The sequence below is a fragment of the Somniosus microcephalus genome, chromosome 1 (assembly GCF_052327205.1).
Source record: "Somniosus microcephalus isolate GS21.2 chromosome 1, FLI_Smic_1.0, whole genome shotgun sequence".
In the NCBI taxonomy this organism is placed as follows: domain Eukaryota; kingdom Metazoa; phylum Chordata; class Chondrichthyes; order Squaliformes; family Somniosidae; genus Somniosus; species Somniosus microcephalus.
The window spans coordinates 417,212,006-417,228,619 of NC_140987.1; the positions used below are offsets into that span (position 1 = coordinate 417,212,006).

Genomic DNA, 16,614 nt, shown 5'->3' on the forward strand with positions numbered 1-16,614 from the left:
ACTATCGACTAATGACAATCTAAAACATCTGAACGAAACAGGATTGTGTGTAATTGAATAAAGGCCATTTTACTATCTGTGATTTAAAGCATTGCCATGAAGAAGTGAATTTGTGGCCACGGGATTTTATTGTTAACACAAACAACTGAAGGAAGGGTTAAAAGTATTTGTAGATAATAAAACCAACTATACACGTACTTGTAGTCCACATGAGGCTGATGATGTTGTGGCATTTGGTATACCCCCATGTAACTTTCTTCTTCAGGTCGCAGCCTCTTCGGCTCTCTCATAACAGTGGAGGTCAACTGTGGGGTTTGCATCATGAGTGGTGACTGCAAACTATGTTCTCTGTTGATCCATGATCCATCATTGCTTTCCTCTGCTATGAAATTTGAACAGAATATTTCAGCTTTTTAATTTTACCAACAACCACAAAAGCTGCAAACCTAGTGAACCAATTAAGGCGGCTGTAAAAAAAAAACTAAAAAGAGTGCGTATTTCATCTTCCCCCGCTCCTTCCTTTCATGACCCGTCCCCATACATTTCCTTCCAACTGAGGTCTTTTGGGCAAGGGACAGCCCACGTCTGCTAATGATACTCTAAAATCAGTTGACAAGAGCTGCACAAGACTGACATTGATTATCTTGCCCTCTGATTTTTCCCTAGAGGAGACATAGAGGAAATGCTGTCCTGAACAATCTGGCTGCAACTGAGTATTCACTGTGTGGACAATCATGGGTTAAAACTTGTATCTCTTCATTCATTGGGACAGCACATGAGTACAACAGTGTTTTGTTTCACCTATACATTAAGAAATGTCACTGAGCAGGAAATGTTATTTACAGCATACTTCAAAGTTTATGTCCATATGTAGTGCTAATGGGCAGAGCTAGCTAAAGCATGATGCAATAGCTTTAAATACTGTAATGTAAATGCTTGCTTGATGTGCTGTATTCACATATGTGTCCATTTCTACATTCAGTGGGTAGTTCAGTGTGCAGTCGTTTTAAGAAAGCATAGGGAAGGGTCTCTCCATACATCAGACATCTGACTGACCAAAAAAAAAAGCTAAAAAAATTCTCAAACACCCCTCCTGAAGGGTACTGAAAGAACATGAAACTGTGTCTCTAGGCTAGACTGCCTTGCTTTCCTGACCAAAGAGGATAGTAATGATGGGGAAGATTTCCTGTGTGAACTGTGTTTAATGAAATCATTAATCCATTCTTTTTAAATGGGTTTGCAGTTTTGGGATAATCATCATTCTATATTGATAATTAAATTGAAATAACTTCTGAAGAGAAACTGCCATTAGCTCATTCTTCAGCTTACTGTATTGTGTGGGATGATTTAAACTGTATTAATTAAACATGGAAATTATTGGTAAGAAGGTAGAAGGCAATTGAGCTTTTTGTGCACTTTCAGCAATCAGGAATCTGAAGGAAGTCACCAGTTAAGAGGAGATTCACCTCCCACGATGAGTTTAGAACTATTTCTGCAATGCAAGTCATTAAAATTTCTGAAAATATTCTAACTGCAGAATTAATTTGAATATATACATATCAAATATCTCAGACATGTAAATAATCCTCCTCCCCAAACTATGGGAACACAATGAATTTTGAAAGTTGTAAATACAGCATAACTAGACTAAAACTAATTTTTTAAAAATACACATCATTTTCCTTAAACTCAAATTCTGGTATAATTCTGCATAGTTCAAATTATTCAACTGTAAACTGCAGTGATAAGTAGGATTGTACTAGTCCATGTTTGGGTATTTGGTCACATCCACACTGTAAAAATCCTTTACAATACATTCACTGAACTTATGCAAACACTGCTTCAACAAGCAGATCCTTGTCATTTGATGAAATGAAGTGGTGGAAAAAAATACAGTATTAGAAATACTTTTACTATTACATCTAGGCTGGAACATTCACTCCAGCAGGAAGGGGTGGAGAGTCCAGTATCCATAGCTCACTTTTTCTTTGCTACAAGTATATAAAACTCATCTACGCAATCTTATTCAGTTAATGGATTTTTTAACTGGCTGTTGTTAAATTATTTTCTTCCTCTAGTAATTGCCAGTTGTTACAAATATAGATCTTTAATCATATTTATTTGCAAAATAAGCCCAGTGTCAAATGTGGAACCAATTATACCCTTATTTTATACTGCAGCTACAGGATCATTTCTTGATTATTGCTGATCAATTAATCTCTAGCTTAATCATAATTGGGCAGTATTAAAGAAATAATTTTACTCATGAAACTACAAGATTAATGTCTGATGGAAATTTATTACTAGGGAAGTGTTCCTTTGAGGTCGAATTTTTTGACTATTCTGTCCCACCTGACATCGACACAAGCACTTCCAGCAAGGGTCTTGAGATAGTGATTGGGAGTGGGAACCCTGATCAATGTGTTATTATCCCTGGAATGCAATTGTTTATAAGTAAACAAAACTATTCATTCAGAAAGGCTGAATCTTAATTTTTTTTTACCAATCAAAACAATTCTAAAGGATATTTTTTGTTGTTGCTATTTTTAACATGTAGGGGTAAGTTTCTCAAATGCACCAGGCATTGATTGGCCTCACCTCTTCAGAGAAGTTGATCTCGAGGGAACACAGCGAATAGACTAAGCACTGGGACAGAAGAATGAGGCTCATGGGGAATCAAGGGATATGGAGATTGGGCGGAAAAGTGGACTTGAGGTCGATGATCAGCCATGATCTTAATAAATGGCGGAGCAGGCTCGAGGGGCTGTATGGCCTACTCCTGCTCTTATTTCTTATGTTAACACAAGTAGCATTTTTATGTATTTACATCTGAAATTGGAATACCGAGGGATGCAAGAAGCATCAAGATTAATAGTGAAGTACAACCAAGTGTACTTTTAAAATAAAACTTCCTTCCCAGTTGCCATGAAATTGGTTGTCGAGAGTTCTGTTCCATTATGTTTAGTGTGATAATTTTTTTACCATTAGAAAAAGGCTTATTGAATAGAAGCCAGTCAAATCCAATAACCAAATAAATTTGACAATTGGTTCTGGTACCATCTAAGACTTTCCACTGACTGAGAAGGTGCATGCCACCACCGAACACATTTCCCCCATCTCTCCCTTTTCAGCATTCCGAAGGGACAGTTCCCTCCGGAACTGTGAGAAACTTACTTGGCTCTGCATTAATCATATATTTTTTTAAACTTGTTCTCTCAAAGCACCTCAATTTCTTAGTACAAAAAGAAAGACTTGCATTTATATAGCGTGTTCTGCCTTATAATTGCAGGAGTTTGTTTTGTTGCCGCCAGTAGGTGGCAGTAAAGGGAAATGACCAGTAGGGTCACTCAACAGGAAGTAGTACAGTGATAGCAAACCAAGGAGGTCACACCACAGCATGGAACCCACTGCTGGTTAATCCACTGTAATCTTACATTGTTACGCCTTCGAAAGCATTGCCTGTGAGTTGAATGATTTCATTACATATTCATGTTTAAATGTTAGTTATATCTCATGTATGTAACAAGGTGCATTTCTTTCTTTTGTCTTTCTCAGTTTTACTCCAACCCAATACAACTGATTTGTATTGTTTCATCGACTTCATGCAAGTGTGGCATTATTAAACACGGAGCTTGGACACTACATCCTGACTCCATGTCGTTGTTGAAAGGAGTTTGGCTGGCTGTCTAACTGCGTACAGACACATACACGTAGGGAGGACAGTACATAGCGCCTTTCACAACCACCAGACGTCTCAAAGCGCTTTACAGCCAATGAAGTACTTTTTGAAGTTTAGTCACTGTTGTAATGTGGGAAACACGGCAGCCAATTTGCGCACAGCAAGGTCCCACAAACAGCAATGTGATAATGACCAGATAATTTATTTTGTTATGTTGGTTGAGGGATAAATATTGGCCAGGACACCAGGGATAAGCCCCTGCTCTTCTTCGAAATAGTGCCACGGGATCTTTTACATCCACCTGAGAGCGCAGACGGGGCCTCGGTTTAATGTCTCATCCGAAAGATGGCAAGGTTTAAAGTGTAAAGTCTACAGCATTCACTCTGTAGTCTCCCTCTGCGTGCCTCTTGGTCTTGTTCTCCCTTCGCCATATTAAACTTCGCCTGATCGACAGCTTCAACATGGCAATGGGGAGCAGCATGAAAAACACATGAATGAACATTTTCCAAAATATCCGTACACTTATCTCAGAAGCATTGCACATTGCTTCACAGGCCTCATACGGCCTGTGGGCCATAATATGGACACTTCTGGTCTAGGCTCACATGAAGAATGGCCACTTGGGTGAAGTATCAGAGGGGCTGCTGGCAGCCTTGAAATCATACCACAGCACGAGTTGGCGTTGAGGAGGATAGAAAAAAGGGACCGGGGGAAATTGGCCAAATAAAATGGCAATTATAATTTCTCTCTCTAAATTCTTAATAAATTCTAATTAATGAATTGGCAAGTCAGCTATTATGGATTCGTGTATTCAGGTACAGAGTTTCCAACATAACCTTTTTTCAAAAGGAAGTTGGCCATAGATACTCTTTTATGAAGGTTTTTTCCAAAAATTTAAAACGAAAACTTTCATTTATATAGCACCTTTATCATAGAAAAACATCCAAGATACTCCACAAAAATGGGAGATAGGACAAAAACAGACATTAAGCAGGAATAGGAGAAGTAGTGATGGAAGGAAAGCGGATACTGAGCAGAAGAAAAGTTATAAGAGGTCGCTGAAGGCATGTAGAAGACAGGACGTAGGTTTTAAGACTATTTATGAAGATGGAAAATGGGTGAAACAAGACAAAGAGACTTAGGAAGAGAGTTCCAGAATGCAGGGCTATACCAGCACAGAACACTGTTACTAACTGGGGGTGGGGCGGGAATGCATAGTCAGTCAGTCAGTCAGAAGAGCAAAGATATAAGTTTAAAGGTTAAGCTCAAGAAGGTTTCAAAGGAAGGGTGCCATGGAGATATTTGGAAACAAGGATGAGGATTCTGAAGTCAATCGGTTGGGAGCTGGGAAGCCACTGAAGGTTAGCTACATCAGGGGTGCTGAGTGGGTCTTAGTGTGAGACAGGATGTAGGTGGGGAATTTTGGAATTTATGTATGGTGTAGATCAGGAGTTCGGTGAGGAGAGCATTGGCGAGTCATGCTTTGAGGTGACAAAAGCATGAGTGAGTGTTTCAGCTGCGGTAGGGGAAGAGGGTAGATAAACAGGGAGATGATGTTGTAGAGGTGGAAATAGGCTGTCTTGGTGGTACATATTTGAAGCTCAGCTCAGGGTCAAACAGGACACTGACACTGTGCATCATCTGTTTTAGCCTGAGTGAGAAACTGGAGAGGAGGGTGGAATCGGAGGGGGAAAGTGCAAAATTCCTGCTGGGAGTCAACAAGGCTTCAGTTCTGATGAAAGGTCTCTCTCCACAGATGCTGCCTGACCTGCTGAGTGTTTCCAGCATTTTCTGTTTTTATTTCAGTCTTACCAGTGTTCAATTGGAGAAAGTTCTGGCTTGTCCATGATTTGACTTCAGATAAGCAATCAGACAGCACAGTACTGGTCAATGGTGGTGGCACAGAAGTAGAACCAATAGTTGGCATGCAGTCCAGAAATGCCCAAGATTCAGTCCCTGATCTGTACTGAGCTAGCCCATCTCACAAGGGTGACAACATTATCCTGACCCTGCAATGAGCAAGTACAGTTAGTGCCCTCACTCTGAATCACTATCCTGATGGGGAAACAGTTTGTGAGTTAGAAAGCAATCTAGATCAGCAGTTTATGTATCCTTAGATGGAAGTGTGCAGCATGCCCATTCTGAAAAAGGAAGCTACTATCTAATGAAAGGAAATTACGTATAAAGTTTCTGGAACATCTGCTAACAATATTTAAGGTATTGATGTGACTGACTAGCAGTGTTCAGATAGAAAGGTGCAACAGAACTCCTTACTACTTAGCTATGCTGTGGAAGTAAGGAGAGAGCAATTTAAAAGAACCAAAATTGTATAAGGTGCATCATTCACTCTACATAAACACCCTTCTTTGATGTTTAATTTTTAAGCAGATAGAATGTCTCAACTCATCTAATTTCCATTCTTGATGTGCATCCTGGAAATGCAATTATGTATATGTAATAAGTGCACCATTATGATTTATTTACAAGAGTCATGCTAATGCATTACCTTCAGGTAATTTTCGTTTCCCTGTTGCTGGTTTTGTTTTCTTGCTTCTTACAGAGGAGCCTCTGCTGCTAATTCCACTGACAACAGACATTGTGTCATCATCACCAGTCAATAAGGAGTTTCTATATGATATTAACGGAAGCCACACATCTTCCCTGTGCAACATCATTTGCTCAGTCATAAACTTCTCGAGGTAAACATAGCTGAAATTAGAAAAAACATTGTTCAATAGTTATTCAAACAGGGTCAAACTGTATTGCAAAATAACTAAACTTTTACAGCAGTTAAAGCAGGATTGCACACAATTTTAGAGTTTGTTATTTTTCATCTACACACAATTATCAAACATGTTAAGTACTGTACTTACAGTGTTCTCCTGTCTTGTCTGAGCAGTTTAGAAGAGAATTCACTCAGGATATCCAGGAAGGGTAAATTCACAGCGGGATATCCTTCTCCATTTACGTTGGGTTCCTTGAAGGCAAAATCAATGCCATCTCTGCAAAGTCATGGTCAAACAAATTAAAACTAGAAAATAACCAATGAATTCTCAAAGTATCGCATACTTAAAATATAATTAGGATACTGAATTTGACATAAGGGGTTAAATACATGTGTGTGTGTGCTTAGAAGAGACTTACTTTACACACTTCAGATAACATGCTTAAACTAGGCTGTAGCAGTTCACTGCAAAAACAAAACATTACGGACAGCAGAAATGGCTAATCATCTTGAACTAGCTTGAGATTAAAATGGTGTTCACCAGTCTCATTTCCTCCAGTTGATAGATAAGTCTTGTACTTGCCTGCACAATTTGATCCAGGCCTTTGAAATGCAGAGGCATAGATTCTACCTATGCCTCTCAGCAGCCAATTGGACTTGGCCTTCAAGTATTGAAGTAGAGGGCACAGGCTAAAAATTAACAAGTCTCAAGAAAGAGTATGCATTAAACTCCATTACTGGCCATATGAAACCGATTCACAGCAAAAGCATTTAAGAATTTGTGTTAATTAACATCTTCAAAAAGGAGCTGATAAGTACTGTATCTGGTTTGGAACATGATCATAGATTATAGAGAAGAGGCACAGGCTGAGATGATTAAGCACTCCACAGGACATGATGGTAGTGGTGCTGCTGGGATAAATGACTCTGGAGAGCAGCAGGCTAGGGTGAATTGTGGAAATATAGGGAAGGTTACATATGCTATAGTTTTATTTGATTACCTTTGAGAATGTGTATTTATGAAAAATTTTCCCCTTGGGAGATTAAGTGGGTTACGTAAAGTCCATGAAAGAATACACTGTACATAGCTTGAGGAAGGAGTGGACTTGACTCGGAGCCGAGCTTCCGACCCCATATTCGCTCCATCGCCAAGACCACCTACTTCCATCTCCGTAACGTCGCCCATCTCTGCCCCTGCCTCAGCTCATCTGCTGCTGAAACACTCATCAATGCCTTTGTTAGCTCCAGACTACGCCGGACTCTCACCCTCCGTAAACTTGAGCTCATCCAAAATTCTGCTGCCCGTATCCTAACTCGCACCAAGTCCCGTTCACCCATCACCCCTGTACTTGCTGACCTATATTGGCTCCCGGACCAGCAATATCTCTGTGTGGCTCGGTATCAAATTACTGTCTGATACCGCTCCTGTGAAGCACTGTGGGATGTTTATAATATGTTAAAGGCACTACACAAATGCAAGTTTTTGTTGTTGTCGGGCTGAATGGCCTTTCCTTGTTGCCTTTTTATATCTTAATGGAGTGATTATTTGCAACGCACTGTTGACACTCTCTGCGCACTCAATCCATTCACGCATGCGCAGTACCAAAAGGTGCAGTAGCTGCGGCCTGCACCGCCATGCTTCCCTCGGCTCCGTGCTCCTGCTCCTATTTCTTATTAGGGCCGGTGAATGGAGTTGAGGCAGAAGATCAGCCATGATCTCATTGAATGGCGGAGCAGGCTCGAAGGGCCGAATGGCCTACTCCTGCTCCTATTTCTTATGTTCTTAATGTCAGGGGATCGGGTTGGTGGCCTGGGGAAATGGAATTGGGGGGGGGGGGGGGGGGGGAAGAGAGAGAAGAGAGGAGGACGGTTCAAAAGAGAGAGAGAGAGAGAGGGGATTGAAGGGGGAAGGGAGGAGAGGGTGGGGGGAGATGGTCCTAACCCACGAGGGTGAACCCTGTCTGTTCTCTGAAAGCAGTACTGTGAGCTGTGTCTGGAGCCTAGTAGTCAGAATGAATGGCTAAAATTACATGTTGCAAAGTACGTGATTACTCAAGCAGGCAGGATTTAATTATACATTCCAGACAAACTGCTTGGTGTGTCTTGTCCTCCAAGGGGACCAATCAGAAATCTGGTCTTGTCATCCAAGGGGACCAATCAGAACTTTGGTGTTGCAAGTACAAATGACCTTATCTTAATACACCTCACCCCATAAACCATGTCCTCAAGAAAGAAAAACATTTCTAAATATAAGATAACAAAGACTTACTTGTGCAGCATTGCCACAGCTTCTCTGGTTTTTAGCTGATCTAAGCCAAATGTTAGTGAGAAACGTCGAGCAAGTTCTTTAACTCCACTAAAACCAGGAGCTGTTCGATCAAAACCAAGTCCAAGGTCCTGTTCCAACTCATTAAACAACTGCGAGGAATTCAAAAATTATAATATAAATGGAGTAGTAGTAATTGTCAAAGGACATTTACAAAAAATGCTACGAAAATATGTAATGTATTGTAAAATAAATGAATCCACTAGTTGATGATCATGAAGTTTTGTTCATTAACAAATTTAAACATTTCACTTCTGTTTGCCCTCGCTATCCTTTACTTGGCCTGACGCATGCAAAAAATAAACATCAATGAACTTTGATATTTTTGAACAGTACCAATATCGAAACCAAACACAAATAGGTTTTAGAAACAGCTCTTTGGTTAATACACTGAAAAATAACACTGTTCCAAATATGTAAACATAAACCAGGAAAAATGAAGAAGCAACTATAACATGTAAATGCACATAATTTAAATTTATAGAATGGTCCTTATTTAAACTACACTGCAATACTTCATTTAAGAACAGAAAATTTGAGACATTATGGAACATTATCACAAAATCATAACACAGAACTGGGTGAATACCAGTAATGTGCTGGGAAAATAATACCCCGAAGGTTTCATCCTTCAGGATTATCTACTTTTTCAATTTACCAATACACTTTTAATGCCATCCATTCAAGTCCCCTGTATGTATGCCCTGAATATTGTTTGTATTACAGAATACTTCATAATTTGATAGCCCAACTCTTCTTCCAAAGAGATTTAAAATCTTACCTGCTGTAAGCTAAGTATAAGGGTCTTTGCACACTGAATTTTGTCAGTATGCCTGCACTTGCTCATAGTTTCCTTGATGATGTCGCCATAATCATTGTAATACTAAAGTATAAACAATAATGGTTTTAGTATGCATTATGGATTGATTAATTAATTATTCAATAATTCTGATAACTGAAGTTCTGAGAACTTGGTCTAAAATGTACAAATTTTAGCACTGCAATAGTTAAATATTGTATGGAACTTTTAGATATAGAACACTTCCATTTTAGTAAACATTTATTAGTCCCCAAAGAAATGCAAACAAGGACCAAGCAGTAGTGGAATATCCTAACGTTCAAGTTTACAAGTCACCTATTACAGGAAGCTACGTTTACATAGGAATGTACAGAACTGGAAAGGACCTTTGTGAATCATCTGGTCAGTTCCAATTGTTTTTTTTAAAAAGCATGCTATAACACTTCTGCCAAAAAAAAGCACCTGGTTCCCGCTTGAATTTTCTTACAATCTTGATTCAGTTAAATTTTCTCCTGAGCCACATTTTCTCTGGTATAAACCTCCCCAGCTTTGTTAGCAGCTCAGCTGCATGCAAAATTTCACACAATCAAAAGAGGGTCTATTTCACAAACTAAGTTCGGAAATGTTTACCTTCATGTATTGCTTAAAAATATCTGCAGCTGTATTCATGTCCACCACATTATATACAATTAATTTACAGAAAGCTGCAAGAAGGTTCCTCCTTTTATGTAAAGCTTCGATTTTGCCAGCTTCATCATCTTGATGTCCGTCTGTAAAATACAGGCAATAGTTATTAATACCCAAGAATTAAGAGTGAAGAAGCTGGGAGCCACCTAGGATTGCCAACCCTTCCATATTTTCCGGAGTCTCCTGGAATGGGCACTGCTGCTAGCAATCCAGGAGAAAAGTAGAACTTTGTCCTTAAAATTTCCTGTGGCGGCCAAGGGCAGCCCCAACCGCTTGGTGACATCACTTCCCACCAACGCAGAGAAATCACCTCATGCTCGGTGACATCACCCCCTGCCATCAGAGAGCCTGTCCCCTCTTAGAATATCACCGGCTGATACATCCTGCTCCACCCACCCCCCATCGCGCCCCCCCCCCGGACTCTCCAGTCACCTTTGACTGACACTCCCGCACATGGAACATCAGGTTAAGGGCCAGTCACCTCTTCCCCACCCCCCACGTGTCTAGTGTACACTCGGCTTTAAGATTATTGGGGAGTGGGGGTTAATTAAGTAATTTCTGGCAAGTGGGGGTGACCAGAAGCAGGACTGGCTGGTAGAGAAACGGGGGAAAAGAGAGAGGTGGAGCAGGGAGAAGCATGTGGCTGGGCCGGAATAGGGCCAACAGGGAATAGTGGGTCGTGGATTGGGCTGCGGGTGGGTGGAGGCGGGGGGGAAGATGGCGAATGGGGAACAAGGGGACGGAGACCCAGGATTACTATTTGTTACCAGCGCAATTTCAGTATGTTATTGATGGAATCAAACTTCCTCCCAACTCTGTTTTCTCCCCTGCAAATCCCTCCTCCACCTTCCCCTCTTTCCCGCCCTCAGATTCTGGCTCTTTAACCCTCCCCCCGACATTGGTGTGTCTATTTCCCCATGTATTTTCCCCTGACTCATCCGCTACCCTAATCATTTTTTCCTCCTTTCCCCTCCACTACCCACACTGTGTTTCTCCATCATCTCCTCCCCACCTGGCTCTCTGCTCCCACCACTTGTATCTTACCCAGGTGCTCATTATTCATGTGTGAGCCTCAGCTATTCAACTTTTAAGCTGCAACAGCGGACCTCGATCCTGTCCTGGTTGAAATTTACTGACAGTTTTCAGCAGGGATCACTGGATAGTGATTGGAAGCAGCAGCAGCCCTGGCTGATGTCTCCCTCTATCACTGGATGACGTTCCATCTCTCTAACCCAGGGTTAGTGGATAGACCTTGGGTTGCCAACCGTCCCAGATTGTCTGGGAGTCTCCAGGAAGGAAAGATTAATCTCCCAGGCACTTCTGCTAGCAACCCGGGAGAAAAGTAGAGTTTGCACTTCGCTCCGGTGTACTTTTTACACCTGCTCGCTGAACTTCTCGCACGACAGCTACTGGCGCAAAACCACAAGCAAAGATACTCAAATGCAAGGAACTCAACCATTAGAAGGTAAATGTAGTAATATTTGCAAATTGTGGGCAAGTGTTATGTGATCATACATCACGCAGTCAAACCTGAGTTGGTAACCATGGCGCTATCCATTATCCCGAAAAGTCAGATCCAGCTGTCACTCGGATCTCAGTGAAGCATAATGGTCAGCATTACTACTACTGCCAATTCCTCACATCTTCTTTTAACCCATTTTCTGTTTACCCAACTGATGTTTCTCTTTTCCTTTGTTTCCCTTCCTACTTGTGTTCTGTCACATTAATTGAAATATGCACCAATGTTCCCTTTAAGCTGTGAGGCTGCGCATCGCTCTGCAGGTCCCGCGCAACCCGTTAAAGGGACCACACGGGCCAAAAGAAAATTAGAGGGAACATTGTGCACCACATAACTGTTTGCGCATATCTGGTGTTGTCCGATGTTAACTGAGGCGGGCCAGTGTACCCTGACAACTCTGAAAATGTATACACAACCAAAATAGGTTTTTCCCCCAAAAAGAGACAGAACATTGTTACAGAGAAGCTAAGGTTTCAACAGCACTAGGTGACTTTATCAAGAAATTCTACTTGGGATTCAAACTCGTTCTGTACCGTACTTCTCAGTTTAAAAAATCATTCATAATTTTAAGAGTTATGGGAAAAAGGGCTTCAAGTAACAGACTGTACTAGGTTGGTACAAATAAGGATGTGTGAAAAATAACATCTCTCACCTGTACTGTGGCTGTCTTCATCCTGGTCAATAAATACATGGTCTAAGATGAAGCTGAGCAACTCTGACTGTAGAGACGAATCTGGAGTGTAAATCAGAGGTTCCAGTACTTCACGTCCACCTGACATAATCTGGTGGCTAAAAATCATCAGAATATCACACAAGATAGTGAAAGCCTACAAAACAAAACAGAAATAATTACTGAAAGTTACTGAGTCTATTTTGAACACAAAGTCATTGCACTAATTAAATGCATCTTATAGAAAAACTAGTGAGTTTATAAGAGAGGTAAGGTTTAGGAGTACTTTAATTACTTCCCCATATGTATTATTTAAAAAGAGTGCCTCCCTACCTTGTAGGAAGTTATATACTTATAGGATGTAAAGCTGCCGTTCATTTCTTTCTCAGAGGTCTGCTATTTTAGGTCTATATATCTACATTAATTAATTCCAATGACATAGGTTACAAATGTAGCTTTGACATTAGTTCTTCAGACTGGCCAAAATTCCAATGTGCCAAGCTAAGAAAAGTAACCAGCTAGATATTGCTGCGTGCTCGGGTAGTACAAACAATCTGGTTGGGTGTGTCTCAGTCACCATCCAAGCCAGCCAAAGCACTAACTTAAATATTACTGAATGAAGTCAAGGGAGAACCAGGCCAAAGACAATAAGCTGAGAGGGGGAGTGCAGATGAAAAAAAGATTGGCAAAGAGAGAATATGAGAGTAGAATGGCGGTTAACATAAAAGGGAATCCAAAAATCTTCTACCCGCATGTAAGCGGGTAGTAAGAGACAGGGTAGGGCCTATTAGGGACAAAGAAGGTGTTATATGCTTAGAGGCGCAAGGCAAGGCTAGAATACTCAATGAGTACTTTGTATCGGTGTTTACTAAGGAGGTGGATGCTGACAAAATATCGGTAGCAGTGGAAAAGGTAAAAGCAATGGAAGGGGTGAAAATTAATAGACATGATGTACTAGAAAGGCTGGGTATGCTTAGAGTGGTTAAGTCGCCTGGTCTAGATGGCTTGCATCCCAGATTGCTAAGGGAATTGGGGGAGGAGATAGCGGAAGGGCTTGCTATAATTTTCCAATCTTCGATAGATGCGGGGGAGGTGCCTGAGGATTGGAAAGTGGCAAATGTCACACCATTGTTCAAGAAAGGGTGTAAGGACAATCCTAGTAACTACAGGCCTGTCAGTTTAACATCACTGGTGGGTAAAGTTTTAGAAACAATAATCAAGGAAAAAATTAACAGGCACTTGGAGAGGTTTAAGCTAATTAAGGAGAGCCAACGTGGATTTGTAAAAGTCAGATCGTGTTTGACTAATCTAATTGAATTTTTTGATGAAGTAACAGGGAGGATCAATGAAGGGAATGCAATGGATGTTGTCTACATGAATTTTAGGAAGGTGTTTAACAAAGTACCACATAGAAGGCTGGTTAACAAAATTGAGGCTCATGAAATAGGTGGGTCAGTGGCAGCTTGGATAAGGAATTGGCTTAAGGACAGAAAACAGCAAGCTGTGGTAAATGGCTGTTTTTCAGACTGGAGGATAGTAGACAGTGGTGTTCCCCAAGGGTCAGTGCTGGGGCCACTGCTTTTTTTGAAATATATAAATGACCTGGATATTGGAATACAAATTGAATTTCTAAATTTGACGATGACACCAAACTTGGGGGTGTGGCAAACACTGAGGAGGATACCAATCGACTGCAACAGGACATAGAAAGGCTAGCAGAATGGGCAGATGGAATTTAATTTGCCGATGACAACAAACTTGGGGGTGTGGCAAACAGTGATGATGATATCAATCGACTGCAATAGGACATAGCTAGCAGAATGGGCAGACAAGTGGCAGATGGAATTTAATACAGAGAAGTGTGAGGTGATGCATTTTGGCAGAAGGAACAGAGATAGGCATTATATAATTAATGGCACAGTTTTAAAGAGTGTGTAGGGACTGAGGGACCTGGGAGTTAATGTGCATAGGTCTCTGAAGGTGGCAGGTCATATTGAGAGAGTGGTTAGCAAAGCATATGGGATCTTGGGTTTCATAAATAGAGGTACCGAGTACAAAAGTAGAGAAGTTATGCTGAACCTTTATAAAACGCTGGTTAGGCCACAACTGCAGTACTGCATCCAGTTCTGGTCACCACACTTTAGGAAGAATGTGAAGGCCCCTGAGAGGGTGCAGGGGAGATTTACCAGAATGGTTGGAGAAGCTGGATTTGTTTTCATTAGAGCAAAGGAGGTTGAGGGGTGATTTGATAGAGATGTACATGATTATGACGGATTTGGATAGGCTAGACGGGGAAAGGCTGTTCCCACTAGTTGATGGTACAAGCACTAGGGGGACACAGATTTACGGTTTTGGGCAAGAGATACAGGGGGGATGTCAGGAAAAACTTTTTTATGCAGCGAGTGGTGAGGACCTGGAACTCGCTGCCGACGGAAATGGTGGAAGCAGACACAATCAATGTTTTCAAGGGTAGACTGGATAGGTACTTGAGGGAAATAAACTTGCAGGGCTACAGGGATAGAGCAGGGGAATGGGACTGACTGGATTGCTCTACAGAGAGCTGGCACGGAATCTGTGCCGTTATGACAAGTCACTCCAGGATGAATGTAGGCTGCCTCTATACTCAACAGCATTGTACTGACTCCAAGTTCAAGTGGAGATCCAAAATGTCAGGATGCCACAGGAAAAAAAACAACTTAATAAAGCAATCTCACAACCAACCATAGTTTCCCATCTCTGGCATCATCCTGGTGAAGCTACGCTGTACCTGCACTTGGCTTTAATGCCCTTCCTGTAATGGGGCACTCAAAACTCCACAGTACTCTGTGGCTTAACCATTGCATTTATAAATTTATTATTGCTTCTTTTGCCTTGTACTGTGCTCCATTTATAAATCCCAAAGTGCTCTTGGTCTTTATTTATTTATCTACCTGCACTCACACTATCAGGAAATTACTCATTTGAACCCCTAAGTTTCTTTGTTCATCTGCACTCTACAGTGTCTTTCCATTAAGTGTATACTTCCATTCCTTGTTTTTCCTTCCAAAATGTATTAACTAACATTTCACATCAAATTTCATCTGAAACCTACCATTCAGCTAACCAATGTCCTCCTAAAATCCTTTACAATCCTTCTCACTGTTTGCCAAACCCCCTACTTTTGTTTTATCAGTAAATTCCAACATGGTGCTCTCTCTGCTCAAGTTACCTATAATCAAGAACAATAGTGGACCGAGCCCTGACCCCTGGTGTATAGCATTTCCAACCCAAGCAACACTCTTAACCCTAACCCCTCTGTTTTCTATCTGTTAGCCAATCAAAAATGTATTGTCTGCCGGTTTCTGGCGCGGCTTTCCGAGAAGAAACTTTTGGCTGAAAATCCCAGGGGAGGCGGCGGCTGCCCAGCGACCCACGGACCCAGGCCCTGCCCACTCGCACAGCTCCACTTGCCCGGCCGCAGGCTTTGTGGAGCGGGCCCGGCCACACTCAAAGCCCCTTTGCTCTGTTGACGCGGGCTGGCTGAGTGAGTGGGCAAAGGCCATGGAGTAGCCCAAGAAAGTGGACGTGAACCATGCCAGCGCGGAGGAACTGGAGACGGCGCTATTTGGGATCGGCAGGAAGAGGGCGAGAGCCATCGTGAGGCGGAAAGAGGAATTGAAAGGTTTCTCGTCACTGGATAGTCTTCTGCACATGAACACCATCACGTGCCATCTTCTGGAAAGGAACTGTGACCTACTGTTCTGTCAGGGCAGCAAGCTGAGCACAGAGACCAGCACGCAAGGCTTGTCCAGCAGCTCCAATAGTATTCGTGCTATTTTGATCTTGTGAAAGACAACATCGTGTGTGTGTGTGCGTGTGCCCGATGTAACAGAGTCTGGCCTCCAATCATCTTGGATCCCCTCGCCATTGGACCAAGACCTTGCTCTGTCAAGCCCATGTGGTAGCTGGTGTGCAACGGTCACCCCACATTAAAAGAATTCACACAGAGGCATCTTCCACTCTTTAAAATGAAGTTCAGGAACATCAGGACCCTCATGGATAACCCCAACAGCGACAGACCGGAACACCGTACTGCTATCGTTGCCCGGGAGCTCAGACGTTTCAACATAGACATCGCCCTAAGCGAGACTCGGCGGGCAGGGGAAGGCCAGCTCAAGGAGCAAAGCAGTGGTTACACCTTCTTCTGGAAAGGCAAACCTGAAGAAGAAC

General features: G+C 41.8%; 1 protein-coding gene across 7 annotated transcripts in view; it reads right to left on the reverse strand.

The window, feature by feature from the left end:
* The window catches only part of stag2b (STAG2 cohesin complex component b), a 186,465-nt gene that overhangs the window by 13,572 nt on the left and 156,279 nt on the right, over positions 1-16,614 (reverse strand). For 6 of the 7 annotated variants that reach the window (XM_085999368.1, XM_085999345.1, XM_085999385.1 and 3 more), the window contains 7 exons: positions 12,388-12,562; positions 10,160-10,299; positions 9,512-9,613; positions 8,674-8,822; positions 6,553-6,681; positions 6,186-6,388; positions 199-382 (listed from right to left, as the gene is read on the reverse strand). In XM_085999368.1, the coding sequence (XP_085855494.1) occupies positions 199-382; positions 6,186-6,388; positions 6,553-6,681; positions 8,674-8,822; positions 9,512-9,613; positions 10,160-10,299; positions 12,388-12,562 (1,082 nt within the window). The remainder of the gene's footprint in view (positions 1-198; positions 383-6,185; positions 6,389-6,552; positions 6,682-8,673; positions 8,823-9,511; positions 9,614-10,159; positions 10,300-12,387; positions 12,563-16,614) is intronic. The other variant, XM_085999360.1, reaches the window with a different exon arrangement.